This window comes from Aspergillus alliaceus (assembly GCF_009176365.1).
Source record: "Aspergillus alliaceus strain CBS 536.65 unplaced genomic scaffold BDW43scaffold_4, whole genome shotgun sequence".
Classification (NCBI taxonomy): Eukaryota; Fungi; Ascomycota; class Eurotiomycetes; order Eurotiales; family Aspergillaceae; genus Aspergillus; species Aspergillus alliaceus.
Genome location: NW_022474687.1, coordinates 814,339 through 841,257, shown reverse-complemented (window position 1 = coordinate 841,257; position 26,919 = coordinate 814,339). Strand labels below are relative to the sequence as shown.

Genomic DNA, 26,919 nt, shown 5'->3' with positions numbered 1-26,919 from the left:
CTAGTCTAGGCTTAGTTAAAGAATAAGGGTAGTGAATATTTTTCAAGTCGATATTTTAGGTATCGGCGCGATATATTTGAGTAGTATCTCATTCTCGTTTGGTGCGGACACGTTTATTTCGATCGTCGTTCGCGACATTGCAGATATTGCCATAATTCGGTGCCTTGTTTGCCCCAAAGAACCTCCGAATGTAGACTGTGTTCAAGCTAGGCTATTTAAATATTATATCCTGTGACTTAACGATGTGGTGTTCGTTGGCGATGCCCTCAACCGGACCATAATGTTAACCGATAAAGTGACAAGGCTAGCTGGCTGACCCGTTGCAGATCAACAGGATATTCGACTGAGATTTGGCGCCCTTGAGCTTGAAAAGCTAAGTAAGTACTCGCCGCTATGAGACTAGGATAAACGGGGATCTAAACACTTCTTTATAAGGCCAACGGATGTACACTATGCAACCCGACGATAACAGTGTCGAAGATTTATATAAATTCAGAGAAGCCAGCGCAGGAGATGCTCACTTATGGGATGCGGCCCACCATCTTCACAGACATAGCTTCATACTCTTGGTGACAAGACGACTCCCATTTGTTCTGTGCTGAGCATATAAACTCTTCAGAATCAGTAGAGGCCAAAGGAAGACGGGTCTGTCAGATTGGGAATATGGCTACAGTGTTGATTTTGCAGACATGTATCGAATGCACATGGTATACCTCCCAGCTAAGTTGATCGACGTCGCTATCGAACTTCATTTTGATCTCCTCATTGGGGAAGGTATAACCGACGTCTTGGAATCCATCATTAGGAAATACGGTGCGGCTGTGTGAACTGAGCCGCGAGTATGCTTCGACGGGCTAACATCGAACAATGAACAGTCCAAGCAGTCCAAGGCCATGAGTATATGACGAAGTACTCTGGCAAAGCCAACGATCCTTTCGTTGCATCTAGCGAGTGGCTTCACAGTAATTATCTTCTTTTGAGAGAAATGACCCGACACGGGAAAACTGCCAGCGACTTGGAAGCGTTAAAGGCATGGGCCATACCAACGGGACCCTGGGAAGCTGATGACAGGGGAATGCAACCACTAGGCGCCACCTCGGGGCGAGACTCTGAAGAAAGGGCTCTGATCAAGGCTTGCTGGGGCCTTGGTTGGTGGTGCCTTTCTAGTGGGACCCATATGGCTACTTGCAATTGGGGATGACAACCGGCTGCGTGTCGACTTTTGGACTCTTTATGACATAGTACCTGAGTACCTTAGAGGCTGTATTCGCCGCTTCTAGCATATGCGGCTATCCTCATAGTTTTGATCGGCTTCATGATACAGGAGAAAGGGGGCAGATGAGCATCTTAGATTCCTCTGGCGGGCACTCAGTCACAATCACTTTCCAAGAAATCTATCATCTCGCATCGATATGTAGCCGTTACTGGATAATGAATCGGATAGAGATGGTAGATGCTCAGTTGATTGAGTGCCAAGATTGCAAACAAAAATAAAATTGTGGCTTAATATAGCGCGTCAGATGATCTGCTGCCTTGAGGCCAATCGGGTCTGATAGAAGCTACACCTATACCAATAGTCTTCAAGGTAAGTGGCACGAAAGAGTCCCTGCAAATATCACGAAAGAGTCTAAAGGAATAGAAAATTTGAAATATGATTAATAGATTGGTAAGGTATCAAGTCAATGAATGCTCCTAATAACAACATGAGATCAAAGGAAATGCTTTTCAATCCTTTTGGTTCGCTTATCCAAGCAAAAATAAAAACAAGAGAATAACCCAAGGTGTTTATACTACCCCATTCAAGCGGGAAAATAGTGACGGCATCCCGCACAATGACAAAATACATCTCACAGCCTGGCATTTACTCAAGAGCATCGGTGATACAGCCGTGGCTGGCATCCTTGACGGTCCTGTTGCAGCAGTTAGCAATCCATGTAAGATCCTAGTATCATTCGCGAAGATCCAAACATACCTAGCGTACTTGCCTAGGGTTCCTCTCATGGTCAAGCCAGTTTCAGGCAGCCTGCCAGCCTCCTTAGCGGCTTCCCACTCCTTGCGTCTCTCGACAAGAACCTCCTGGTCAACGTCGAGGTCGAGAATGCGCTTCTCGGCATCAATGGTGATAATATCGCCATCCTTGACAAGACCGATAGGCCCACCAACGGCAGCCTCAGGGACAATGTGTCCGATCAGGAAGCCGTGAGAACCACCCGAGAAACGTCCATCGGTGATCAGGGCAACCGACTGTCCGAGACCATAACCCATGAGAGCAGAGGAGGGCTTCAGCATTTCTATTCCACGTCCATTTGTTAGCTGCGTCAACCAGAGCTAAACCAAACTCTCGATACGTACCGGGCATACCAGGACCACCCTTGGGTCCGGTGTAGCGAATGACCACCACTGTCTTCTCCTCCTTCTTGATCTCACCGCGCTCCAGAGCAGCGATAAAGTCATCCTCGTCGTCGAAGACACGAGCCTTGCCCGTGAAAGAAGTACCCTCCTTACCAGTGATCTTACCAACACTGCCACCCGGAGCGAGGGATCCCTTGAGAATCTGAATGTGGCCGGTCTTCTTGATCGGGTTGGACAGAGGACGAATGATCTTCTGGTCGTCGGGGAAGTCGGGAACCTTCTCCAGGTTCTTGGCCAGTGTCTCACCGGTGACGGTGATACCAGAACCGTCGATAAGGCCTTCCTTAAGCAAGAACTTGAGCAGCGAGGGGGTACCTCCGATTCCGTGCATGTCGGCCATGACGTACTTGCCAGATGGCTTCAGATCAGCCAAGAAAGGAATACGGTCGGAGACCGACTGGAAGTCCTCAATATCAAGCTTGATGCCAACCGAATCGGCGATAGCAATCAGGTGCAGCACGGCGTTCGTCGAACCACCGGTGATGTTGACTACAACCATTGCGTTCTCGAAAGCCTGGCGGGTCATGATATCCCGGGGGCGGATGTCCTCCTTGAGCAGCTTCTTGATCGCCTCACCAGCAGCCAGACACTCAAGGTCCTTGGCGCGAGACTCGGCGGGGTTAGAGGAAGAGCCAGGGAGAGTCATACCCATGGTCTCGATGGCGGTGGCCATGGTGTTAGCCGTGTACATACCACCGCAGGCACCGCCACCAGGGCAGGCGTTACGGATAATGTCAAATCGTTGAGGTTCGCTGATATCTCCGCTCAAAAACTGTCCGTAAGCCTGGAAGGCGGAAACGATATCGATTTCAGCATTGTTTTGGGTAGCGGCACAGCCGGGCTTGATAGTGCCTCCGTACACCATGATACTCGGCCGGTTGACTCTTCCCATGGCCATCAAGACACCGGGCATGTTCTTGTCGCAACCAGGGATACTGATGTTGGCATCATACCACTGACCGCCCATAACAGTTTCAATAGAGTCGGCAATCAGATCGCGGCTCTGAAGAGAAAATCTCATACCCTTCGTACCCATACTGATTGCGTCACTGACACCGACGGTGTTGAACTGCATTCCGATCAAACCGGCCTTCTCCACACCTTGCTTGACACGGTGGTTAAGGTCGAGCAGATGCATGTTGCACGGATTACCGCTGTACCAAACGGACGAGATACCGACTTGGGCCTTGTCCATGTCCTTCTCGGTGAGACCGGTGGCGTACAGCATGGCCTGGGACGCACCCTGCGAGATGGGCTGGGTGACATGGCGGGAGACCTTGTTCAGAGCATTGTCGTCCTCGGAGGCAGAGGCCCTTTGCTTAGGGAGGGTGGTGGAGAGAGGACGACTAACAAAGGCAGGGAAATTAGCAACTCGCACTGGGAGAAAAGGGAAAAGAGTCATTGGCTTTGTTCTATCGCCTTACACATTGACGGCGGCGGACCGCTTGGAAAGACTCCGCAGCGCAGAAGGCATACGCCCCCGTGTTTGTGAGAGAAACATTATCGCGACCTGAGGGTATGGAGTCCGCAGGGATGACACACAATTGAGGCCGGGAACTCAATTGAAAAGAGAATAAGTAGCTTCTGGACTCTTCCCCTCTGCAGAAGAGAAGTGTGGAGCCGGTCACCGGGAGTGACGCCCGACCCTCCGCAGCGAAATCGGGGCGGCCGGAGTTGGCCTCAGGCTCCCCGAGGCCCAATCCCGTGCAATATTTTGTCAGCACTCGGGCCAATCACGGTCATCCCCTATGGATATTGAGGTACTAGGAGAACTACGTAGGATACAGTAGTACTTATACATACTGGAAAAGGTGCTCGTGAACGCTGGAATTGTCCTAATAATCAATTATTATACACTTAAAACTCCCTTGAACCATCTGAAACCTGCAATCGTTGTCTTCTACCACCCTTTGATCTTGTCATGAGTTTTTGTATATCCGTAAAGAAAAAAAAAAAAAAAAAAAAAAAAAAAAAGGTAAAAATCACTAGCAGAGCAACCAACTGGGAAAAGAAAAATAATAAGTCTAAGGGTATACCGTCTCTTTGAGCTAGCCAAAGCAAGCGAATGAAATAAAAGGGGGGGGGATGAATGTCAATAGGCGAAGAAGAAAAAAGAGAAAAGGAAATGATGGTTGAAACGAGAAAAGGGGGGAGAAAAAAGAAGTGCAAGGAAGAAAGTCCGTGAGAAAAACAGCTATGCATCAACCCCAGAACGCGTCACAGTATATCGTGGCAAAAGTAATATAAGGAGAAAAGAAGAAAAACAAAAGGGAAGAACAGTAGAATATAAATCAAGAGACCAGCTCTAGGGTACCTCTTTGTCACCTCTCTTCAACCCACCCGGCACGTCAATTGCTTTCTCAACCCATTCCATGGAGGCGATCTCATCCAGGGTTTTACGCTTGGTGTTCCGCTTTAGAAGGCCTTCAACACATTCGCGAGCTCCTTCCAAGTCCTTCCCCTTCTGAGGATCCCATTCGCCATCGCCGTCCGCATACCGGTACCAGGACCATTCACATCGCGCAATGCGGTGGGGGGTACGAGCACGAAGTTTCGCCGGGTCCCCTCGAGTACCCGGTAAAGCGTCGAATGGTAGCCGATTTTCCATCATAGCGTAGAGCAAGACGCCAAGGGCCCAACCATCTGTGGATCGCCCGTCGTAGGGCTGCCCCATCAAAATTTCTGGGGCTGCATAGTCCTCACTCCCACAACGGGTTTGGAGCAGCGGACTTTCCGGCGGCTGCGGAATGCGCCGGGATAGACCCAGGTCAGTAAGGGTCACGACCGCGCGATCGTATGTACGCCAATCCGAGATTTCCTCCATGGCAGCGTGAGGAAGGGTCACCAGGACATCTGTTATTGGTCCGTCTGGTAAGTAACGATGGTCAATGCAGTTCATGGTGGAGTCCCTTACTCTCAAGTTTAATGTCCCGATGGACAATGAAGTTGGCGTGCAGGTAGCGCACCGCGGCCACCAACTCGGAGAAAATCCGCCGAATGAGCTCTGGGCTCATCGGCCGCGGGCCCGAAGATGCGACATCAAAAAGGTCGCCTCCCGGACAATAGTCCAAAACCAACAGCGCGCGTTTTTCGTCACTTCCGAACGCTTTGAGTTGCACAAGCGAGGGGTGGTTGACCGATTTCAAAATTTCCACCTCCCGCTTGAGGGAAACTTCCAATCGCTCCTCGTCAGCGCCGCCCGCCGGACCATGCTCAATGACCTTCACCGCGACCAGCTTTTGCGTAGCGGCATTCACCCCCTGAAGGCTCGAGCCATAATCGGAATTGAAACCATCTCGCATCTCCATGCGCACTGCCAGGCACACCTGGCTGAAGGTTCCTTGCCCGAGCTGGCGGATTTTGCGATACTTGCGCGGCTGTTGGGACCGAACAGAACGCACTGAATAGATTTCATCCGAGCTGTCCATGGATTGCGGGGTGAGGATGACGGGTTCCGTGTCATCATCAAATGTACTGCGGCTGCTTCTCGGCGGGCTCGGAGGACGGACGGCCGGCAATGCGATTCCGCGGTGCACCGCCAAATGCTGCTCACGGTGCAAGTTGTTTGATTTGGAGTCGGTGCTCGACGATGACGTGATACCCTGAGACACAGCCGAACCCGACACCGCGATCGGGCGTGGCTTGATTGGGATAGCCTTCGCTGGGGGAACGTACTCACTCAGGCTGCGATTGCGGGCATGCTTGGGAGCCCCCTCGGGACGTGTTCTGCTGGGAGTGTCTGATTGCTTGTCCGCGCCCAGTTTCTCCGCCATGGCACGCTGTTTGCTGCGCGATCGACATTCCGACGGACCTAGCACTTGAGATGAGTCGCTCAGTCGCAAACTGAGGCTGGAACCATTCCGGGAGAGCAGTGACGGGGTGCGCGATAATGACTGCGAATTGCGACGTGGTAGCTTCCATGGCGAGGCCCCAGTGATCGGCGATGGCAAGGGAGTGATGTCTCCCATGGCCATTAGCTGTGGCGACGATAGGTAAGACGCCGGGGACAGGGAGCCTCCGCCGGACGGAGGCCGTTCGAGAAAGCCACGCAGACTTGAGGTCCGCCGAGGAAGGCTACTCGACGATATGCTGTGATGCATGAAAGAATCGGAATCCTTCGGGGGACTCAGCTGCATTGTGCTCGACAAGTCGGTCCGTATCTGCAGCGATGGGAGGGGCTGTGACGCCCCGGGGTGATGTTGGTGAGTTATGCCATCCTTTATATTCGTTAAGAATTCTCCGGTATATAATAGAGGCGGGGAATCAAGGTTCCCTGCTCCAGAGCTCACCGACGGAACTGAAGGAATTTCATTGTCACTCGAAACCGTTGGTGCAGATGCTTTGTGTAACACGGTAGGTTGTCTAGCAAACAATCCTGACCTATCGGTCGGTTCAGGCGAATCCGGAGAAATCATCGAACGATTCAATGTAGTTCACGAAGGCTCTAATTGCCGTGCTGTCGCGGCGCCAAAGTGGACCCAAAGCGCAGTTGTCACTCGAACTAGGCGGGTAACGGCTACCTAAAAGGTCCCTCGGGTTAAACTTTAAGTAGACCAAGCTGGACTTGGTATTAAAAACAAATGAGGCCCTCAGGCCTAGGAGCTCTATCAAAACCGGTGGTGAATGGTGAGGTGTGTGTTCTCAGTGCATCGGGGAAGGAGAGGAGGTGGCGAGGGAGGAGGAAGAAAGGGAGGTCAGAGGAGGAGATAAGATAATGTTTGAAAAGGGAAGGGGAAATTTGGGGGTGATTATTATTATTATTATTATTTTCTTTTTTTTTTTTTTTTTCAGTCGGGGAGAAAGAGGAGGCAAAACTAGGGTCGGGGACGGGCTGCTTGTTCTTTTCCCCAACTAAATAAATACTACCACATCCTCCCGGGGCAGCATCCATGCAAGCGTTAAGTTTCGCTGGTTTTGTTACTTCTCAATGACGCTACAGGAAAATTCCACGCGGGGTCAGCTGATGACCGTGCTGTTTTGGGAATAGTGACCATGAGGTTTTGAGAAACTCATTTATTTTATTTTTGTTTATTTAACCAGGATTAAACGCTACCCCGCATCCAGTGATGCCGTTGGCGGAAAGGCCGAAAATGAGGAACTATTGTTCGTTTCAATATCGAAGTCGTTGTTCGCTTGGGAGAATACCAACCGGAATTGTGGATGAAACCAGAACAGTAGCTTCATCCGGGTTAGTTTGGTCGGAGATCGTGGGAGAACACGGAGTACAGGGGGTTAATCGAAGCACACTGAAGTCAGTGGCTGGATTTTGATGGATCATGGCTGACAGGAGAGTTTTTGGCAGGATCCACTCTTCAAATCTTTGTCAATTGTTCCATAAAACGTCCATGGCAACTTCTTCTTGATTTTAGTGGTGGTGCCTTGCATTAATTCGCTCAAGTGCTTTGCGTTTAGACGTAAATAGCGGGACTAGCATTATCTATCCTTGCCTCTCAACAAAAAGCTCCAAACGCCGGTTTCCCAATCGGGTAAGCTGGACGCTGCGTAAAATCCCAAACGGGCAAATCGTCCTGATTCGGGATCGAAAGAGAAAAGATGGATTCGTTGAAACGGGCACATGATCCATGGATCGCAAGACGACCCAGTTCCAGTCCAGGCTAAGCTTGATTTAAGTAGGGCTAAACTAGATCAGGCCTCCCAAGTGGTTCCTCAGTAAAATAACAAACTAAAAACAACCCCAATCATCATATGGCCGGTTGGCGAGGACCAAACGTTCGCATTCCGGTTGTCGGATTGAAATGGACTGGATCTTCGGGTCAGACCGCATTGCCATGGTTTCAAATTTCCGACGCATTTTCGACGCGACGAGTCGTTATTTATCATCGCTCCAGTTGATTTGACGCACAGTGCACATCATCGGCCACACTACCTTAGCGTCTACGTTAGTTCACGCTGTGGGCAAAATTAATTCCGTGTATCGCACCCAGAATCTGATTGCTCTGAAATTGTGAAAGGGTTATCCTCGGTTACCAGCTTCAGCGGCGCAAAATGATCGACGACCAAGTCTACGTAAGCTGTTTGATACTGGGCAGCATTGCTTTTTAGCCCTTCCCTTCTATGATTCGTGGGAGGGAAGATTGGGAACAGGGATTCCTCGACGATCGCCAAGACAACCAGCAGTTGACCCAGCATTGTGGTCTTACTGGGAACGAATGGCTGGGAGCGTTTCTTGGCAAGCATGCCTCACACCCTTCTTCCGGTTGGTCACTCCATTCAATTTCCCGCCCCACAATTTTTGGCTGACTCAAGATTGAAGATCTGCATGACAAAAAAAAAAAAAGCTCTGCGGATGACGTGGAGAATAAAAAAGGGCTCAGTATATCATCAGACATGTCACTCAATCGTGGGAAACAAATATTTGTCGGTGATCTCGCAATTTTGCCTCAAGGTCCAACAGGATTCCCTTCGTTCCCTTCACAGTCCAGACCGCGTTAGTTCGCCCGATGTCTCATTTCCAGGTACTTATAGGTCCCACAGCTCATTGTGTTGCTAAGCAAAAGCTTCGATTGACTGGGTATCGGACCCAACTGACCCAAACTCAGGGTATCAGCCCTAACGGCGTTCATACCCATATTATCAGACGCTCCGCCGACGGTCGTGTATGACCATCCCGAACCACTAACCCATTAGACTGAGGCCGATCAGAAATTTTCGGTTCTGGCCGGGTCTCTATTTATGAACCCACAAGTTGGTACTATCCCTCGTCTACAGAAAAGCCGAGGATGAAAAGAACTTCCGAGACGTGGCCAAACTGATGCCGCATGCATATAGTAGTTGTTTTCTTAAGGGGGTCGCCGGAAGACATTATCATGTTCTTGAGAAAGAAACGGGAAACTTAACGTGGTTGTTATTGTTTCGATGCACTCACTCATTTCGCAGCAGGATTTCATTTATTTTTGTTTTGGGAGGGGGGAGTTGGGGGTTGTTTAGTGAGCATCTAATAATCTCGCTACAGGCCTATAACGCCTTCCATAACAACTGCATCCACGTGATTCCAGGACCGAGTCCTATGATGGAATATATAGACAGAGACAACACACTATACCTAAATGCCATACTTTATTAAATCTTGGCGTCCTTGGCGAAAGTCGGACATGGGTCAATCACGTACATGATCAAGGCGGCGATTCTCCAACGAGTTCCAAGGGACTCCCGTGTAGCCAGGCCTAGGAGGTCGTGATTGGTGCGCCGTCTAGTTGCTACGTTTAGCTTCTTTGTGTTCAACCGCAACACCTTACCCTAAGCTGTCATCTACTAGAATAAGGATTTCTTCCCACTTACGCTCTTCGCTCCACTTGGGTATACGTGGTTAACTAACACGCGAAGCCTATTGGGGTGTATGGTATGTGACATCTGCTAATTATTAGGAACCACACAAAGCGATCTGAAAAGGGTGCAGATGGCACTAACACCTCATAGAGCATGGCTGACAGTGTCCCATGAACGAGACCATGGAGAGCTAGTTTCATCCTTTCAAAGAATTTAATACTATGGGTAAGTCACTTGCCGAGAGGCTCGACGATGTTCCTGTTGGGCTTTCAGACGAATTCTCTCACCGAGATATTATCTACTTTGCTGAGGGGTAGTTGTTGTGGCTACGCGTCCAATACGCATCACGGTGTCTGCCTAAGATATGTATATGCGAGCGTGGTATGATTTTAGTGCAGCGGTGAAAGCGCTTGAATTGCGCACCGTGGCAGAGGAATATAAATTCTAAAGTAATCGAGGTGACGAACAAACCATTATTGGTGCAACTAGTCTATTTGATTACTTTAAGAATATCAACTTCCGTACCAGATATGTTACTGTCCCAATGAGTAAATCTGAGACTAAGGCTCCCCAGTGGAAAAAGGTGCCCCTAACAGGTCTGCTCCCACTGGCATCAAATAGCGCAGTAGCGCGCCAGTACAAGTCAGGAGGACCAGTCCCAATCACCCAGTGCGAGCACTAGCATACTGTAGAGGAAAGAACTCGTTCAATAGGCTGTACACTCAATGTGTCTGCAGAAACCCGATGATCAGTGCTCTGTAGATACCGCAACTTCTCTCATGCAAGGGCAGGATAGTAGGGGTATAACAGAGAAAGCATACCAGTCCTATGGAAGCGGGGTGGGTTTGGAATCTGTCACAAGTTGGATAGACACTTCATTCTACTAGTAGAACCTACACAACAAGCTTTCTTCCGCATATCAAGCATGGCTCTTGAAATTGACGGCCTCGAAGATATCGTCAGCCAATCGCACGGTAGCTCCTTTGGGGTGGCTAAGACTGCATCCTTTGTCGTATGTTATTCCTTTCTCAGTAGGCACACATTTCCTCGCATCCAGAGCCATAGTGTTGACATTTATGAGTTACTATCTTATATTATATACAATGCTGTCTATAACTTATACCTTTCGCCGCTGGCGCGGTTTCCCGGCCCCAAACTCTGGGCTATATCCGACATCCCACGACAGATAAGCATCGTGCGAGTCCGTGCACATCTAAGGATATTGGCTCTTCATAATCATTATGGCCCTGTCGTGCGAGTCGGCCCGCACGAGCTTTCGTTCAACAACCCGCAAGCCTTTCAGGATATCTACGGATTCCGTCGTAGAGAAAAGGAAACACATTTCCCAAAGGACCCAAAGCTCTATGCCACCCAATTGAGTGGAATGAGCACAGCCGTTGGCGGGTACACAGATAATGAAACCCATACTAGGCAGAGACGGTTGCTGCCCCATGCCTTCTCCGAGCGGTCTCTGCGAGAACAAGAGGGAACAATCGTTCATTACGTCGATCTCCTCATGCAGCGACTGCGAGAAAGAACGAACCTAGAGAGGACCCACAAAGCCGAAGTAGACTTAGCAAGATGGTTCAATTTTACTACTTTCGATATCATTGGGGATCTTATGTTTGCTGAACCATTCGACTGTTTGAAGAGCAATCAATTGCATCCATGGATCCACCTCATTTTCAGCTCTTTGAAGGCTTTCACGCTTCTAAATGTGATAAACCAATATACGCTGGTTAGAAAGTTTCAAGAAAATCTCTTACCGAAATCGCTTGTTCGGCAATTGCTAAGCCATCTTGACCTCTGTAAACAAAAAGCAGACCGCCGGCTTGAGGCTGGAACTTCTCGTCCGGACTTCATATCCGCCATTCTGAAGCATGGGCTCGGTGATGAAGAGGGCCGCTTCATTGAGGACCAGCCCATCATGAGCAGGTCCGAGATATACGCAAACTCGGCTTTGTAAGTCCCAATCTTCTCTACATTCCTGTCTTCATGACTGGCTGACATACTCAGCTTTACCATTGCAGGAAGCGAAACTACCGCGACGATGCTCGCGGGATGTGTCTACTATCTCTGCAAACATAGAGAATCAAGGGACAAGCTTTGCGACGAAATTCGCTCCGCATTCTCTAGCGACCAATAAATCAGATCGTCCAAGTGCACTCCTCTTGCATATCTAAATGCAGTCCTCGAAGAATCACTTCGGATGTATCCCCCGGTAGCCGCTGGCGATCCGCGCCTTGTCCCTCAGGGCGGATCTACCGTGGGCGGCCATGTTCTCCCAGAATATGTACATGCTTTCATGATATACGGCTCACTTGTCGTCCCGCGGCTAACATACCATAGACAACCGTTTACGCACATCGGTACTCAGCACATCATGCGGCCGAGAATTTTGCACTTCCGGAACAATTCATTCCTGAGCGATGGATGGGCAACGACTGTAGATTCGACTCGGACAAGAGAGATGCAGTGCAACCATTTAGTTTAGGTCCTAGAAACTGCTTGGGCAAGAAGTTAGTTCTCATCCTTTCCGCGTGTTGTGTTCGATGCGCTGACATCTGTAAAGTTTGGCGCACTTGGAGATGCGTTTGATTCTGTGCAAGCTGTTATTCAATTTCAACATAGAGCTTGCACCGGGCAGTGAGAATTGGATCGATCAGGAGGTGTTTATCATATGGAATAGGCCAGCGCTTAGTGTGCAGTTGACAGATAGATTTGCTTGACTAGCGGGAGGAAATATATACCTCTTACGGTAGAAGAGTACTAAGATACTGATGCCACGGCTTGATCGAAGTAGCCAATACCGTGAGATAAATATTCCGATAGCTGTAGTCCTGCTAGGAGTTGCTTCTTGCGCAGTTATGCGATTTTCCCTATTCGCTTCTACGTCCATATTCATAGCATTTGCTTTATATAGCCATTTAGTTGACCCTCCGTCAACAAAGACGGGTCCCGTAACTCAGTCGGTTAGAGTGCTGAGCTAATAACTCAGAAGTCGAGAGTTCGAGCCTCTCCGGGACCATCATTTTTGCTGGTGAATTTTTCGACTTCGCTCATATCAATTTCAACCTAAAGTTGTCCACAGCATGTCTAATTGCGATTGCTTAAACGGTGGTCTTCTTTTGTGCCTTCTTCTACTGCCCAATGTACATGGGTGCTAAGGCTGCATCCAGCTGTAGTGTAAATAGTCTTTATCCACCTCTTTTCCAAAACCCACAGTCACTACTTTTCTATACTCTTCTATATATATCTATCTACCCTATGCAAAGTCAACGCAAAAGAGGGCCTGAAGGTAAGGCACAGCTGGCTATCCTTGGAGATGTTCAGCGGAGCTAAGACTGTTATCCTTGCTTATATGAAATTATCGTCATAATACCAGGAACACTAGATATTGTAGAATATAGCACAGAACAAGTGTTACACGCTTCGAGATATTTCCATGCGTCCAGTAAAGATCTGCCGAACTTGGTCGCGGACCTAAGGTTCAACCTCCGGTAAGCTGAACATGAACTATTGTACCGTAAATCGACCAACATACACAAACTCACCCGAGAACTCGGCCTGCAGCTACCCCCGGCAAAAGCATTTTATAGATCCCCAGATCACCGACCACGCCTACCGTAGCCCGGAGAAACACACAAACCCTATCCCAACCCCGAAGCTCACCAATGCGCAAATTGGGCTCCACATGCCTTACATTGGAAATTAGGCCCTGGAGCCGATGCAGCCTAGATAACTATGGGAGCATTATGCTATCTAGCAGGTCGCGACGCGTTAGCCGTGGCTATTCTTGCCTATAGACAAGATGCGCCAGTGAAGAGCCACGAATCTAAACTGGGGGGCTTTATTGGTTGCTATACGATGGTGTTATGCTCCCTTGACCCGCCTGAAGCATAATCGCCGCTTGTCAGACTTTGCTAGTTATCATAGAACACCCACCCCCAATGAACACTAACTGGAGATATGAAAAAAATCACCACTTAGAGACAAAAGCGTAAAAGACAGGGAGACCTTTTAAGCTGAGCCGAGCCAAGCTACATAAAATGCTAGCTCTCATGGCCCCCCAAAACCCTATATAAACCCTCTCCGGAAACTCCATCCACAGAAAGCAACGTCACAAAAACCCCTCTCACAAAGCAATAACCTTAAAACCCATTCCAATCTCACCTCAAAATGTCAACCACCACAATCACAACCTGTCATGAAAACCTCTACTCCATCCCCATCAAAGACGCCGCCTGCGCAATGCCAATAGGAGGCAACAACCCCGCAATAAACGAGCTGCTGCTGCTCCGCCGCCTCCGCCGCCTCCTACAGTAACTGCTATTACTACTGTCTAGCGCAGGACCAGAGCGCGGGCGATCTGGCCGAATATCTCATCAAAGCGTCCAAGCCGGGAGATGTGTGGCGTAACACCAACGCTAAATGCGACGGCTACGCGCAGTGTTCTGAGCACTGAAGCTGGGACAGTTGTGGCTACTGTGTCGGAGACTGCGAGTGGGAGTAGGAGTTCTGTGGGTGCCAGCTCGACGTCGACTAGTGGTGGGGTTGTTGCTGGGTTGGTGATTTAGATGGGGCCGGGCCGGGAATGGGCTTTGTTTGGTGACGGGTGGAGGGCGGTTAGATTGGGTTATATCGTGTGGGTGGATTCGTATCTGATCTGTTGTTGGTGCTGCGACGAGTACAAGTTGGTGGGATGGTGCGGCGAAAGACTTGGTGGACTTGCGCATCATTGCTATACTTGTTGGGATCTTTGTGTGTTACTGTAAGTCTATGAATGTACTTCTTATATTATTAAGGATGTCCCATTGCTGCTTAGTACTATGATGAAAAGTATGCCATACAGTACACAGAATGTAGTAGGCTATGCATCCCACTTAATCGGCACTCCCTCGAAGAACGATCTCTTTCATCAATCCATCGAAGCCTTCCCCAATCCGCGCTAGTGGAGCTTCAATCCCGACAGGTGCCCAAACCTGCTTCTCGCCATTGATCCCCAGGCGAGCGAGGAACTCCATGCTTGTTGACTCTCCGTCCGAACTGGACGCTCTAAGTAGAGTCCGATCGCCTTTTCCAATTAGAGACACCTTTGTCCACCTATCCACAGGAAGACTGTAGTTAAGTGAGTATGGGTTGCCACCGCTAATCAAGGTAACATTGCTGATCGACCCATTCCCATTTAGGAGCATCGAGTCAGGCCCGGCAAACAGAGTACCGGGGGATTGTGAGGTGGGGTTCACCCAGAATGACAAAGTGTAGTCTCTCCCCTTGCTACCTAGAGGTGTCTCCACATAGCAGCCATTAGAAAACACAAGAGCAGAGCCTTGGACACAACATCCCCGTACAACGCCATGATATCCGTTTCCAGAATGTTCGACGATAGTCTTAGAGCCCTCGTCGAAGTTATAGTATAGAATTGTATCAGTTTTACTCCGTACCTGGCGATCCAGGTTCTGACCCGGAGTCACGGCGTGGATCTTATCGAATACTGCATCGTATTCTTCCTCGAGGAGGTCTCCGCCCCATTGCTTGTCAGCCAAGGCTGGAAGCGTATCCCTCCACGAATAATATGCCTCGAGAACAGTAGTGGAGTTTGGACCATAGTCATTCCACAACGCGGCAATGTGGCCAAGTACTTGTGGGTTGTCTCGGGGAGGATTGTTAGTGGCGTTCTTGGTATCAAAGATGTTAGGGGCAAACGCTCCGCCGGCAGGATTACCGTGGAACACACGAGTCTTGTTCAGCGTCGATGGGTAACTACTGGACCATTTGCCAACCACATAGAATCCATCATCAGAATTGAGTACGTTATAGCCGTTCTGAATGTAGTCGAAGTAAGGGTTATCTTCGAAGAATTCCCAATGCTGGATGGATATATCTGTTGATACATCGGCACCTTGGGAAGGGGTGAATGTGCCCCAGATTCTCGTGTACTTGTCGGACTCACTGGAGATATAATCACGCATTGTGTTGACGAAATCTGTATAGTCATTCACCAGACCTTTGTCGTATTCGTCTGCACCTATGTGGACTGTCTTACTGTGGAACCAAGGTAAGAAGGTCTTCCATATGGATTTCATCGTAGAGATGGTATCCGGGTGAGTGATGTTGAGCATACTGAGATCGGGAAGGGCTAGCTCAGGCCGCCATTGGGAAATGACGAGTGCATGGCCCGGGGCTTCGATCTCAGGGACAATAGTGACTCCTCGTAGGGCGCATTGCTGCTGGACATCGTCGAATTGTTCCCGGGTGTATGATTCATTCACACGTTTGTTGAGCCCAGCTACCGCAGGGTCGTCCGACCAGAGACGGAAAGCTGCATACAGATCCATTGACTCTTTAGTGGAATATCGATTTAGGTTGTTGTAGAGATTATCGCTGAGATGCACATGGAATAAGTTCTGCTTGAAGAAGGAGAGATACGCGCACATCTCAATCAGGAATTCAGGCGGGTAATAGTGGCGCCCAGCATCTAACTGAACAGGTTCCAGTTAATGCAAGCAACGTTACAGGTTGTTAGGTCTGGGCTCATACCATGACACCTCGATTAGCCCATCCAGGAGCATCTACTGCGGATCCTTGAGGAAGAGTGTGGCCATTGACGATCGCTGCTTGAATCAATGATCGAGATCCCCACCAAGTACCTAGGGGACTTGCTCCAGAAATTTTGACGCCGTTCTCGTCTATTTTCAGGGTGTATGCTTCTGAGGTAAATCTCCCAGCAACATCGTGGAATCCAGTTTCATTAGTAATTGTGAAGAAGATTGAATTGGCTGCAGCCGTGCTGCTAGACGTGAGTGGTATATCGATCCCTACGGAGGACTGAAGGTCCTTCTGGAATGTTTCGGCGAACTGTTGCAATGTGGGCGGTATTAGGGTTTGGCCATCCTGATCTACAGCGTTGACATAGCGTGCATCGACAATGATACTGGTAAGTTGATCCAGAGAATATGTGCCGTCCGTTCCGGTAAATGGTATCGTTGGTATAGTGACCAGTCGGCTCAACCCTGCGGGCTGTTAGAGGTTGGAGGCATTATAGACTCGTGGCCCATACCTTTAGCGCAAAGGGATAGGAAAAGACTTATGTTCACAAGCTGGCAGTAGAGCATGGTGTGGAGTAACATCGAGGGATATTCACCCACTAAAAAACACTAGCATGGCCTCTCCTGGGTATTTATGCCCCCGACCTGATAGATCTAGTTGCATCTGGGCCATGTAAACATGGTTCTGTCTGCCGCTGGCAACACCTCGCTTGGGATATTTTGGGAAAGAACAGGATTACAATTAGTCAACGGCGGCTACCAGGCCTAGTCCAGTGATCTTTGCGGCGAGTGATATTTTATTACGGAAGAATTAGTGGGGCGCTGTCATATCCTAGCTATCAATAGGCTGTTTCTAGTAAACATCCCTGCTTTGTTGGATCATACCTTTTCCATCTTCCCGAGTGATCCCCAGATTGCTGGCAGTCAAACCATGTTATTTGGCCTTGAACCCTGACTCTACACCGATTTCCTCTATAAATAATGGGATCGTGTTCATGGATATAGGTTTCAAGCTCTTATCTTATAAATTGCATGGGGAGCTTGGGTACCTCAACCCCGCACGAAACTAGCAAGGGGATGTTGACTGGAATACTAAAGTCACTGGCTGAACCCCCTGGAAAAATCGGATAAATCAGGGAAAGTCTGACTGTCATTCTGCTGATCACTAACATAATCGGTAAGCGAGTAGCCCCAGCCCTGAGTATGAGTGTATATTGTAAGGAAATCTAAAGGAGCTGTCTGTTACTCGGGCTGAAGTTGAAAATATTTGCCAAGCCCGATTGCTGTATCCCAAACCTCCCGAACCCTAACAAGATCTATCAACACGCCACTTCACTTCTGCATACTTCTCTAGGCCATTATGCGAACGTCCAAAGATACTCCCCTGCCAGCCCCTTGCCTCCTCTCACTCATTGTCCGGGAGTGTTGCGCGCATCATGCGCAGTATACAAGGAAATATATGTATGTGGCATGGTATCCTGTTAACCAATTAAGAGCTTAATACGTGAAGTTAATTTATCGTGAAGTTCGCGATTTCTCTCTCAACTTGAAAAATATATCTTATATGCTTGATCTGCTACAATATACCTTTGAACACACCGGCAGACAAGAGCCAGATAGATAGTATTCCCTTCAGAAAATTGGCCATTCACTATATATAATGTGAGGCGCGGTCCCCTGATTAAAAATACTGGCTTCCGGCAGCTTTTGGGTGAGTATAGGAAAATAGGATTTAATCTTGTTACAGAACTTGTTAAGCTAAGAGCTCTTAATAAACTGCGAGAACACGTACCTTCAAGTTCTTTGCAGTTTACCGTAATGATTCTGGACCAAGAGTCTATTCTGTATCTATCGACGAGGAAACGAATAAAACATGCATTAATATATACATTGTACGGCGCGTCTACTCGGTCAAGCAAAATATTGTCACCCAACTGTATACCCCACTATTATAATATTGAGACGAACCCATTTTACCATCCATTACCCGAAAACTTGCTTAGCAGTAGGTTGATTCTCGGGTCTGAAAGAGAGCATCGACCATCACATTGAAGAAACAGCGTTTCTCTCCACTGAACCAAATAGTGGCATCCCGCTACCTCGTCTCGGCTGCTGTACACTGTCCTCGAAGCGATCATCCCGTGATCAGAAGGGGTTCTTATTTATTGGCGTACCATCATTTAGTAAATCTAGATAATCGTGCTTCCCATTTGTCCTGGCAAAATACCAAGAGCATCAATATGCTCACAGGTCATGTCATCTTGCGTGGCAAGAAAGCCTTCAAATAACGGTCTCTGGGCAATAATTGACCAGATAGAGAAGACGAGTGTCCAGATGTCTGGTGGGAAGAATAGGGGTTTTCTGCATTCAAACCGAGCCTCGGGAGGACGAATAACTAGGGGAGCACGGGATTCATACTTGAGCTCTTGTGAGGGTGACAAGGCCTTGCTACAATCCTTGAGTAGTATTCTTGCTTCCTTAATGGTGAGATCTTTACTCGCTTTTCCGAGCAATATCGGTGATATGCCATGGGATGGCACGCCAGGCGGAAGTGGTGGTTTGCTATCTAGATGCGTTACCGGGTCCAGCTCTGGTTCTCCATAGCCCTCATATAACCTTTCAATTGAAAGCTGATCAAATTCGGGAGACCTTTTAAGAAGAGTATTACCTAGATGAAGGGTCCACTGTTTCATCTGGGGAGTGTGTCGGAGAAATGTCGAGAGCTAGTAAGATTCGATATAATGCTCATATCCCGTGGTCTTGGATCATCTGTGCAGGCTTTTAATGCAACATATTTCTTGAATCGTTCATCGCGAGCGAGCCACATAGTAGAATAGGAACCATGGCCGAGTTTGTGAAGTATTCGATAATGGCCATGAATCTGATCGTCGATTTTAATTAGGTGATTTCCTCCTCTGTGGTTTCCAAGCCTCTCCACTCCCTCCAAAGGCTCGTAAAATTGTTGGGCTTTAATGCCATCAGCGTGCCTTAATGAGGTGCAGAGAACGCATGGTGGAGTTGGTTGTGGTGAAGCAGTGGTTTTAGTCTCTTACTAGTAAGAATCGGGCTCGCTTGTGAGAATGATCTTTGCCAGAGACGGATGAATGTAGAAGAAAACATTTGTTTTATTATCGAAGATCCCTAATTTACAGAAAATATAAGAGAATACCGCACTGGTTGGAACTCAAACCTCTTAGCGCGAAATAGACCGTCATAAATAGAAGCCACAGTTCCCTGCCCTTCCTGGAAAACATTCACCTGGTCCGAAATGCTGTCTATGGTTGAGCATGTGTGATAGCATTGAGAGCATGCCACGCGAACGGAACAGAAGTCTTCATGATTCAAGGACGAGTCGAAAGTGGAGATAACGCGTGCTGCTTTAAATATCGAAATTGTCACCTGACCGCCTGGCTTAAAGCGGCGCTTGACAGTCTATTGTTGCCTGAGCTGTACCCGGCGATTTATCTCTTTATCCCCCCGTTGCTCAGTTAGAAGCCTAAGGGAGATCGAGGGAATTGCGTGTCTCGGAACTCGTTCAATGCAGTGCCGGCAGGCGAACCGGAAAACCCCAAGTCATTTGTTTTTGCATCAAGTCTTTCATTGTGAGCTCCTAGAGAATAAGATCACCAGACAGGACGAAATAAAACCTGCATTTCGCCATCGAGAACCCATAAACGCACAAGACCGCTATATGTACAGGAAAATTTAGACCCATTACCATGTCGGTCCCAACCATGGATAATGTAAATGCTTCGAGCGCCGGAGGGAAGAGATTCGAGGAAAAGTAAGAATCGTTCTAATACAGCGTGGACCAAAAAAAAAAAAATTAAATAACAACACCCTCCCGCTTTGCTGAAACAGACCCATAATGGACAATCATTTCGGACAACTGTTGGCGAATGGAGGTCGACTCGGTTTGTGTGCTAAAATACAACGGAACGGAACGGGTGGCATCTACAGCAAGGCTTTGCGCGCAACCTAGAATCAAGTTAGCAACAAACTTCCCATGAGACAGCGGATTCCACATACAGCCCAGCCTCCTGCGAGAGTAGCCACGATACCACCAGAGATCATCATAGGCTTGAGGCCTCTGGTACTCTTGAAAATCATACCACTGAGGGCGCCTGCAACGATGCTGTTGGTAGCATCGTGCTTTCCTCGCACAGCCCCAATTCCAGAATTCAAGCCGTTATATACCATAGCCACCACACCAGCGGAGTTTCCGAGGAAGGGGCCTCTCCGTGTGACGGCGTTCAACACACCGTTCAGACGAATCTTGGGGGGTGCTGTCGGGGGTACCTTTCTCATGCCTTCGGCAAGTCCCCATGCTCCTCCCAGAGTCAAACCAGTCAGGTACGTTGTTCCAGTTCCATAACACAGGTCGTCGGACCATCCGCGTGAGGGCAAAAGCGATCGCTCGCCAGGTGTTTGATCGAGGGCAGAATCTTCGAGGGTGATATAATCGAGAGTATCCTGGTTCAAACCAGACAAGGGGTGAAGAGAGGTGGGATCAGGGATAGCGACCTCTGAAAGGAACGACGTCGCATCTTGCGCGGTGGAAGGGTCGAACTCGGGTCCTTTGGACTGTTTGCGGCCGCTGAGAGAGTCCCAGAAAGACATTTTTGGCAAAGGGAATAATATTAAAATGAATACAGCGAAGAAGGTAATAAAACACGGGAGAAAATGAACAACGGTTGGTCTGCCACTCAGGCGCTGCTGGTCTCCGTCGCGAGGTCGCTTTTGGTCTGGAAATTCGAAAGGACCAGAACAAAAACTTCAACCCCGTGACGGGCCGAGTCACGAGTAGTCACGGGCAGTTCTCCGGTGTCGGGAAAAAGCTTTGACCGACGCTAACCGCATTTGGTGGACCCGCCTCGAAAATCCACGAAAAGTGATTCCCCGGCGCGGGGAGGCGGGCATCTGGATATCAAAATTTTTTTTTTATTTATATTTTTTATTAAATTAATCCTTGCTTACAGGATCTTCATTGCTCGGATCTTGCTGAGCAATGGATCCCCACGCAGGTTCTAGCGTCCAGAGTGACGCTGGATATCAGAAAATGGAAGCGATATCGCAAGATATACAACTCCTATCGGAGGGAACCCTCAAGGAGATCAGCAAAGGCCTATTGGTCAACTTTGTTCTGTCATGTGAAGACATTGAGTAAGATGGTGCAGTCCTTTTATGCAGTGTGCCTAACATATTCTAACCGGATTATAGTAAAGTGGACCGAGTATGGCGGAGCTTGTTGAAGACGTTTTCGACGGCTTCAACATCGAACAACCATACGACAGCTGCATGTAATGCTCTAAGCGCATTCCTTGACACCGCGCTTACTTCAAAATGTGAAGGAACGACTAAACTTGCTTGTTCCCACGAGACCTGGTCTTTGGTGTATGAAATCTACATGGCTCGGTACAAAGATTCCAGCCCCAAGGCGATGAAGCAAGTCTTAGAGTGCTTAGTTGGACTCTACATTAAGAATCCCCAGGAAACTGACAGAGATTCTATTCGGTTGAAGGTCGCCCACGCGACAATTCCAAGCATTATCCTGGGTGAACCCCGCTCACGACTTAAAGCGTCTTTCGTCTCTTTGGAGACCCTACTGCGCAAGAGCGCAATCTCACCCGATCAATTGATCTCCATGGTAGAAAGTTGGCTCTTGGAAAACCGTGAGAGATGGATATCTCTTCTTCAAGAAGATTGCAAAGCCCTGTTCATAGATGTACCTCGCTTCTTAGGAAGTGCTCCAAGCCCTGAGTCGAAGCAAACCGTGGCTGAGATCCTCTTGTTGAGATTACTAGCTCAAGCGAAAACACCTGAACTTGCTGCATCTTCGGGAGACTTGATGGCTGCATTCTTCAAGAAGGTCAAAAACTCTGGCGCATCTCAAGAGGATTCCCACAGTCTATCATCGGCCTGGGTGACTCCAGTTAGACATCTTGCGCTGCAAAACCTCGGCAACCTAGAGTTAATGTCGAATTATACCCTTCAGCCTTTGTTTAATATTGACCCTATTGGCTTCAGAACCTTCCTGGATAAGCTCCATCTGCAAAACTTGCTTGCAGGGGACATGAGTGAAGCGCCCTTGCCCGAGCTTACCCTTCTTTTCGCATCGCTACAGATGGCTAAGAAAATTGGTTTGGTTCATGATGATCGTAAGTCGACAGCATTCCTGAGCCTCGTGATATTCGGCTTACCATGCTCTTAGAATACATACCTAGAGCGGGCACCTCTAGCAATGAAGCCCAGGACGCACTTGTGTTAAAGAGCGAAGTGATTGGCCAATTTCTGTTCCATAGAGAACATAGCATTAAGATAGCAGCGCTTTCACTGCTAATCACGGCCCCTGCAACAACAAAGCCCGTTTCGTCAGCTACAATAAGATCCATTCTGAAAGGCCTGCCATCCATGCACTCCGAATCCGCAGACCCATATGCTAGAGGAGAGATCTTGAGTCTCATCCGTAGATTGATTCCTCGACTCAAAGGCGGCATTTTGAGTGAGCACGAAACCTTCACTGAGACAAAGATCCCACATAGCAGAAAGCACCAACCGAAGTTTGCTCGTGATGATTCCGAGACCCGTCAGTGCTTGAAGGAATACTTAGAGCTACTGAAAGATGATCTGCGGCCGACAGCTTCTTACCCACGCCACATTATGGCATTGAAAACATTAATCCACCTCCTCGAGTCCGGTCTTGACGCCCGATATGCCGGCCACATCGCAGCCAAACAGGCGGGCAATGTGACAAAATGGCGAGTTAACGTGGACGTGTTTGAGCCGAGCCTACTCAGATTGCTGGTGGATCTTTTACTTGATCCATATGAGGAAGTGCGAGCTACGTCCCTTACATTGCTCAATCTATTCCCACAAGAGGTCTTGCTGAGTGGCTATGCGAGACCTGTTGACAAAAAGCAAGACAAGCCGCAGCTTATAGACGCCTTGAATAGATCTGAACAGTTAGCAAGTAATACTAGCAGAGCTGACCACGCAGATACTGTCGCTCGCCTGTATCACATCTTCTTCACAGCAGCAGACGATAATAGCTCCAAAGCGACGGAAAATTGGTGGGAGACAAAACAAGGAGTTGTTGATACTATCTTGAAGAAACTGGAGGAGAAAGTATCGCTTGCCGGCGGTCTCTTCAACTCCTCTATGCGTGATGCACCCCTACACGGCTATGTCTCCGCTCTGAGGTAAACTACATCAGGTCAATTCAATGCGCTAAAGCTAACCCTTTGGCCAGATATATTATTCTGACGCCGGACTTCTATGCCTTGATTTCAACTTCACAGACAGGTTACGAGGCCTGGAGGGCTGTGCACGCAAGGATATTGTCTGTGTGTGATAGAATCTGGACTGAAGTGAAACCCGTGCTTTGCATTGATTCTCCAGAGGGTCACACCGATGAGCCCATCGAAGATCTTTCCGTTGGACCGAAGGATATTCTTTCTTATTCTTGGCGTGCACTTCGGGAGTCCAGGTAATGTCCGTCTCTACATATCTATCTTCCCAACTAACAGTACCAGTCTTCTGCTCTATGCAACACTCTCCAACAGAACTTATGGACCGAAAGGAGAATTAGGGATGACAAAGAGTGATTTTGAGACTATAGGAGTTGCAAGTTTCACACAGCTGGCTGAGCTTCGCCATAGAGGGGCATTCTCCACGGTGTCTCAAACATTCGCTACCTGTTGTTTGCGTTGCGGGCAGTCAAGTGACCCCGAGATTGCCAGCCTACCCCAACGATGGTATCAGGTGGGAACGCCAGAAGGCAACAGCCAGGTGAATGGAGAGCTAATTCGCTTGTATAGGAAGCCAGAAAGATCATATTCGAGACAGCATCCAAGCTAACACGTCGCTCTGCTGGACTTCCAGCACTGGCCACTGGAATTCTCTCGTCTAACCCCGGAGGGCCCCTCTTCCAAGAAGTCATAAACGAACTTCTAGAAATTTCTCATCTGCCTGTACAACAGGATGATAACACCCAGGACATGGAGCTGCCTCAAGTCCATGCTCTTAACTGTCTGAAGGATATCTTCACTAATACCAAACTTGGCGCTCATACCGAACCATTCATTATGCCCGCATTGAACTTGTCTGCTGAGCAGCTTGGATCTCCAATGTGAGTAACAGAGTTAATCTCGACGAAGGCTCATAAGTTGGAATGCTAACTCTTGTACAGCTGGAATCTGCGAAACTCCGGACTGATGCTCTTCCGAGCTTTGCTAACCCGTATGTGTCGCAAGGGCACAGGTCTCGGATTCGGCGGTAACTCAGGGTCAGAACCCGGCGGTAGAATCTCCTTCCAGAAATATCCGGGTCTTATTCAGCTGCTGTCGGACCTTCTGTCGTCATCAGATGCGAGGAACAACGCGGAGCTTGGTGACCATGCCATGGTTACCGAGCGAGTCTTCCCAGCGTTGGAACTCATTGCGGAGAAGATTCCGAATGTTTATGACACAGACGATGAGATGCTGCTAGGGCTAGTCCGGGAACAGCTCAAGAGCCCGGTGTGGGGCATCAGAGAACACGCAGCTCGTGTTTATGCATCACTGTTGAATCGCCCCGATATTCTGAGGAATATCCAGACGCTGCTCGATACTGACCATGATCTGAAATCGCAGGACTTCCTGCATGGAAAGGCCCTGTCTATTAAGTATGCCCTGCGCAGATTTGCGTCCGCGTCTCTCTCTTTCTGGAATGGTGAGTGTTGTCTTTGTGTACTACATGGTGGTTATATTGGCTCACATGGCTACAGAACATATCCACGAAGTCTCTGCATCTTTGCGACAGATTTTCGCGACGTTATTCCCCGTTGCCGAGTCTCCGTTTGTTGCGAACACTTTGCTAGAGATTCTAGGTGAATCGGTCGAGAAGAGTTTCGAGTCTGGAACCGAAGGTAAATTCAGCTATACCCAAAAATTGCATACTGGTGCTAAAAATATATGCAGAAAAAATGTCGATGACTCTCTGCTATACCTATGACTCGCAAGGCTTCCAGGACATCCTGGAGTACCTGTTTGACTCCTCCAACCCATTCTATAAGTCCTTGAGTACAACGCGTGCTTGTTCGATGCTCCGCAGATCTCTCTCATGGGTCGGAGTTCTGCAAATGTTTGTGACCGGCCAATTAGAGGAGCTGGAGCCATTCATTAGGGCTGTTTCAACGTCTGATCCCAATGCTGGTGTATGGCTACTAGAGCGGGCGCAGGATACACTTGGAGCAAAGGACAAGTATCGATCGACCTTGCTGCAACTGTATACTTCTATTATCCTAGCCGAATATCCCGAAGATTTGAAGGGACCGGCTATCTCGTATCTAGCGTCTATACTGGAAGACCTCCTGGACTTCCACCATGATAAGTTCAAGGATATCAACTTGCCATGGGACGCACTGGACCGACAAATCAACTCCAAACCCAATGGCGAAGTATGGAACAGAGACCGATCTGATGCCGGGATCCGTCTCCAAGGATGCCTTTTGGCTGCAAAGGCCGTCTCTAACGAGAGCCAAATCTCGGAGACGGATGTCCGCAGATGGGCCACGAAGCTCCGTTTCGCAATGCAAGAAGAGACAGTAAGTGGAACTAGCCACCCTAACCTCATTCAAGATAGGCGCTAACCAAAGGTAGGAGTTTACCACCCGAAATGCTGCAGTAACCTCCCTCACAGCATTTGGCCGCGTATTACGCAGCAACGGCAAAGCTCCGTTGGTGGAAAAGGTGTTCTTGGAGATCTACCTTATCCTCTTTGACATGTTGAGCGACGATGACGAGGACCTGCGTGATGTTGCTGCCGGAACCGCCTCCTGGGTCTTGTCGTATTCCTCCGTGGCCCCCTCCAAGGCTGTTGCCTTGTCTCCCTTGAACGCCAGTCAACTCCTTGCCGACTTCATGGTGGAAAACTACTCCGATTCTCAACTTCTCTCCACCAGGACAATCGGCTATATCACTGGGCAAGAGCCAAAGATCAGCGGCTCGGTTGAGCCCACAAAGCTCGCTACAGTCGAAGCCCAAATCGCGGAACTAAGGAAAGAGAGCACAATTCTCTTCGAAGAAGAACGACAGAATCTGTTCATCGAGGAGATCCGCGAAGTCGACATCTGGTCCGACCGACTCCTCAGCCTTCAAGAAAGCGCGTTCAACGAGCGTATCGTCCAGGAGACCTCGAAATGGGTTTCTGACGGCCTGTCATACGTGGCCGAAATCGTATCAGACGAGTCTGGAACAGACGGACTTGTGGGCTGGGCCTCGAAGCCAGAAACCTTCACCCTGGGCGTGAGACTGATCAGCCTCGCGGCTGTGCTGGTTTCAGAGGAGTTTACTGCTTCTAGATACCTCTCTGAAGACCAGAGTGCTCTCAAAGAGAAGCTTCAGAAACTACTTAGCAATGGGGAATCGGCGTTGCTGCATGAGAATTGGATTGCTAGAATTCGGGATGCATTGGGTATTCAGGTCTAGGATAGACAAAAGTTAGAGATGTGTTAAATACCAATTGTTTGTTTCATTTACGTTGGCCTCCTGTAGAGACTGATTCTGAACCTAAGAACTTGAACATTCATTCACTACAAGTAGATCACCGCACGTAGACACGTCACGCCCATACACACCCAAGTACCACACACTACAACCGCAACATTCTCACCTCACCTCAATAATCACCCACC

At 48.7% G+C, this 26,919-nt stretch overlaps 10 protein-coding genes and 1 non-coding gene across 11 annotated transcripts; 5 read left to right on the top strand and 6 right to left on the bottom strand.

The window, feature by feature from the left end:
- Window positions 1-689: 689 nt before the first annotated feature.
- On the top strand, window positions 690-1,201 carry BDW43DRAFT_306858 (uncharacterized protein; the record flags this gene model as incomplete). Its single annotated transcript, XM_032046122.1, has 2 exons — window positions 690-813; window positions 876-1,201. The coding sequence occupies 2 exons, from the start codon at window positions 690-692 to the stop codon at window positions 1,199-1,201; spliced, it is 450 nt and encodes a 149-aa protein (XP_031905005.1).
- Window positions 1,202-1,631: 430 nt separating this feature from the next.
- On the bottom strand, window positions 1,632-4,179 carry ilv3 (dihydroxy-acid dehydratase ILV3). The gene is made up of 4 exons (XM_032038493.1): window positions 3,837-4,179; window positions 2,353-3,758; window positions 1,973-2,291; window positions 1,632-1,910 (listed from the first exon to the last, which is right to left on the bottom strand). Exons 1-4 carry the CDS (start codon window positions 3,911-3,913, stop codon window positions 1,862-1,864), a joined length of 1,851 nt encoding a protein of 616 aa, XP_031905004.1. The 5' UTR covers window positions 3,914-4,179; the 3' UTR covers window positions 1,632-1,861.
- A 174-nt stretch (window positions 4,180-4,353) lies between these two features.
- Window positions 4,354-7,199, bottom strand: BDW43DRAFT_263154 (putative protein kinase). The gene is made up of 3 exons (XM_032040518.1): window positions 6,702-7,199; window positions 5,327-6,629; window positions 4,354-5,265 (listed from the first exon to the last, which is right to left on the bottom strand). Exons 1-3 carry the CDS (start codon window positions 6,825-6,827, stop codon window positions 4,718-4,720), a joined length of 1,977 nt encoding a protein of 658 aa, XP_031905003.1. The 5' UTR covers window positions 6,828-7,199; the 3' UTR covers window positions 4,354-4,717.
- A 943-nt stretch (window positions 7,200-8,142) lies between these two features.
- BDW43DRAFT_263150 (uncharacterized protein) lies at window positions 8,143-8,690 on the bottom strand. Its single transcript, XM_032040517.1, has one exon. The coding sequence runs from the start codon at window positions 8,608-8,610 to the stop codon at window positions 8,335-8,337; it is 276 nt and encodes a 91-aa protein (XP_031905002.1). The 5' UTR covers window positions 8,611-8,690; the 3' UTR covers window positions 8,143-8,334.
- Window positions 8,691-8,801: 111 nt separating this feature from the next.
- BDW43DRAFT_263147 (uncharacterized protein) lies at window positions 8,802-10,077 on the top strand. Its single transcript, XM_032040516.1, has 2 exons — window positions 8,802-8,888; window positions 8,981-10,077. Exon 2 carries the CDS (start codon window positions 9,185-9,187, stop codon window positions 9,494-9,496), a length of 312 nt encoding a protein of 103 aa, XP_031905001.1. The 5' UTR covers window positions 8,802-8,888; window positions 8,981-9,184; the 3' UTR covers window positions 9,497-10,077.
- A 547-nt stretch (window positions 10,078-10,624) lies between these two features.
- On the top strand, window positions 10,625-12,456 carry BDW43DRAFT_321236 (cytochrome P450; the record flags this gene model as incomplete). Its single annotated transcript, XM_032049293.1, has 6 exons — window positions 10,625-10,711; window positions 10,781-11,416; window positions 11,447-11,661; window positions 11,851-11,992; window positions 12,049-12,218; window positions 12,272-12,456. The coding sequence occupies 6 exons, from the start codon at window positions 10,625-10,627 to the stop codon at window positions 12,426-12,428; spliced, it is 1,407 nt and encodes a 468-aa protein (XP_031905000.1). The 3' UTR covers window positions 12,429-12,456.
- Window positions 12,457-12,653: 197 nt separating this feature from the next.
- BDW43DRAFT_t33 lies at window positions 12,654-12,727 on the top strand. The gene has a single exon. It is a non-coding gene; the product is annotated as a tRNA-Ile (tRNA).
- Window positions 12,728-14,582: 1,855 nt separating this feature from the next.
- BDW43DRAFT_306853 (glycoside hydrolase superfamily) lies at window positions 14,583-16,814 on the bottom strand (the record flags this gene model as incomplete). The annotated part of the gene is made up of 3 exons (XM_032046121.1): window positions 14,583-16,181; window positions 16,240-16,712; window positions 16,760-16,814. 3 exons carry the CDS (start codon window positions 16,812-16,814, stop codon window positions 14,583-14,585), a joined length of 2,127 nt encoding a protein of 708 aa, XP_031904999.1.
- Window positions 16,815-17,165: 351 nt separating this feature from the next.
- BDW43DRAFT_153612 (uncharacterized protein) lies at window positions 17,166-17,450 on the bottom strand. The gene has a single exon (XM_032038490.1). The coding sequence runs from the start codon at window positions 17,417-17,419 to the stop codon at window positions 17,264-17,266; it is 156 nt and encodes a 51-aa protein (XP_031904998.1). The 5' UTR covers window positions 17,420-17,450; the 3' UTR covers window positions 17,166-17,263.
- A 2,751-nt stretch (window positions 17,451-20,201) lies between these two features.
- BDW43DRAFT_306852 (protein transporter TIM23) lies at window positions 20,202-20,867 on the bottom strand (the record flags this gene model as incomplete). The annotated part of the gene is made up of 2 exons (XM_032046120.1): window positions 20,202-20,225; window positions 20,277-20,867. 2 exons carry the CDS (start codon window positions 20,865-20,867, stop codon window positions 20,202-20,204), a joined length of 615 nt encoding a protein of 204 aa, XP_031904997.1.
- A 194-nt stretch (window positions 20,868-21,061) lies between these two features.
- Window positions 21,062-26,759, top strand: BDW43DRAFT_153570 (THADA/TRM732 family protein). The gene is made up of 10 exons (XM_032038489.1): window positions 21,062-21,410; window positions 21,468-22,405; window positions 22,459-23,446; window positions 23,497-23,733; window positions 23,780-24,008; window positions 24,065-24,375; window positions 24,436-24,956; window positions 25,012-25,152; window positions 25,205-25,830; window positions 25,886-26,759. The coding sequence occupies exons 1-10, from the start codon at window positions 21,256-21,258 to the stop codon at window positions 26,711-26,713; spliced, it is 4,974 nt and encodes a 1,657-aa protein (XP_031904996.1). The 5' UTR covers window positions 21,062-21,255; the 3' UTR covers window positions 26,714-26,759.
- Window positions 26,760-26,919: the final 160 nt, after the last annotated feature.

Bases quoted from the DNA above. Each gene is read 5' to 3' on its own strand.
- BDW43DRAFT_263150 (XM_032040517.1), bottom strand. From the start codon at position 8,610: ATGCTTGCCAAGAAACGCTCCCAGCCATTCGTTCCCAGTAAGACCACA.
- BDW43DRAFT_263147 (XM_032040516.1), top strand. From the start codon at position 9,185: ATGCCGCATGCATATAGTAGTTGTTTTCTTAAGGGGGTCGCCGGAAGA.
- ilv3 (XM_032038493.1), bottom strand. From the start codon at position 3,913: ATGTTTCTCTCACAAACACGGGGGCGTATGCCTTCTGCGCTGCGGAGT. The intron at 3,759-3,836 runs GTAAGGCGATAG...TGCCTTTGTTAG, and splicing joins CGGTCCGCCGCCGTCAATGT to TCGTCCTCTCTCCACCACCC. The intron at 1,911-1,972 runs GTATGTTTGGAT...CTGCTGCAACAG, and splicing joins ACCCTAGGCAAGTACGCTAG to GACCGTCAAGGATGCCAGCC.
- BDW43DRAFT_153612 (XM_032038490.1), bottom strand. From the start codon at position 17,419: ATGTTAGTGATCAGCAGAATGACAGTCAGACTTTCCCTGATTTATCCG.
- BDW43DRAFT_263154 (XM_032040518.1), bottom strand. From the start codon at position 6,827: ATGATTTCTCCGGATTCGCCTGAACCGACCGATAGGTCAGGATTGTTT. The intron at 6,630-6,701 runs GTGAGCTCTGGA...ACGAATATAAAG, and splicing joins AAATTCCTTCAGTTCCGTCG to GATGGCATAACTCACCAACA. The intron at 5,266-5,326 runs GTAAGGGACTCC...GACCAATAACAG, and splicing joins TCGGGACATTAAACTTGAGA to ATGTCCTGGTGACCCTTCCT.
- BDW43DRAFT_153570 (XM_032038489.1), top strand. From the start codon at position 21,256: ATGGATCCCCACGCAGGTTCTAGCGTCCAGAGTGACGCTGGATATCAG. The intron at 23,447-23,496 runs GTAAACTACATC...CCCTTTGGCCAG, and splicing joins GGCTATGTCTCCGCTCTGAG to ATATATTATTCTGACGCCGG. The intron at 24,957-25,011 runs GTGAGTGTTGTC...ACATGGCTACAG, and splicing joins GTCTCTCTCTTTCTGGAATG to AACATATCCACGAAGTCTCT.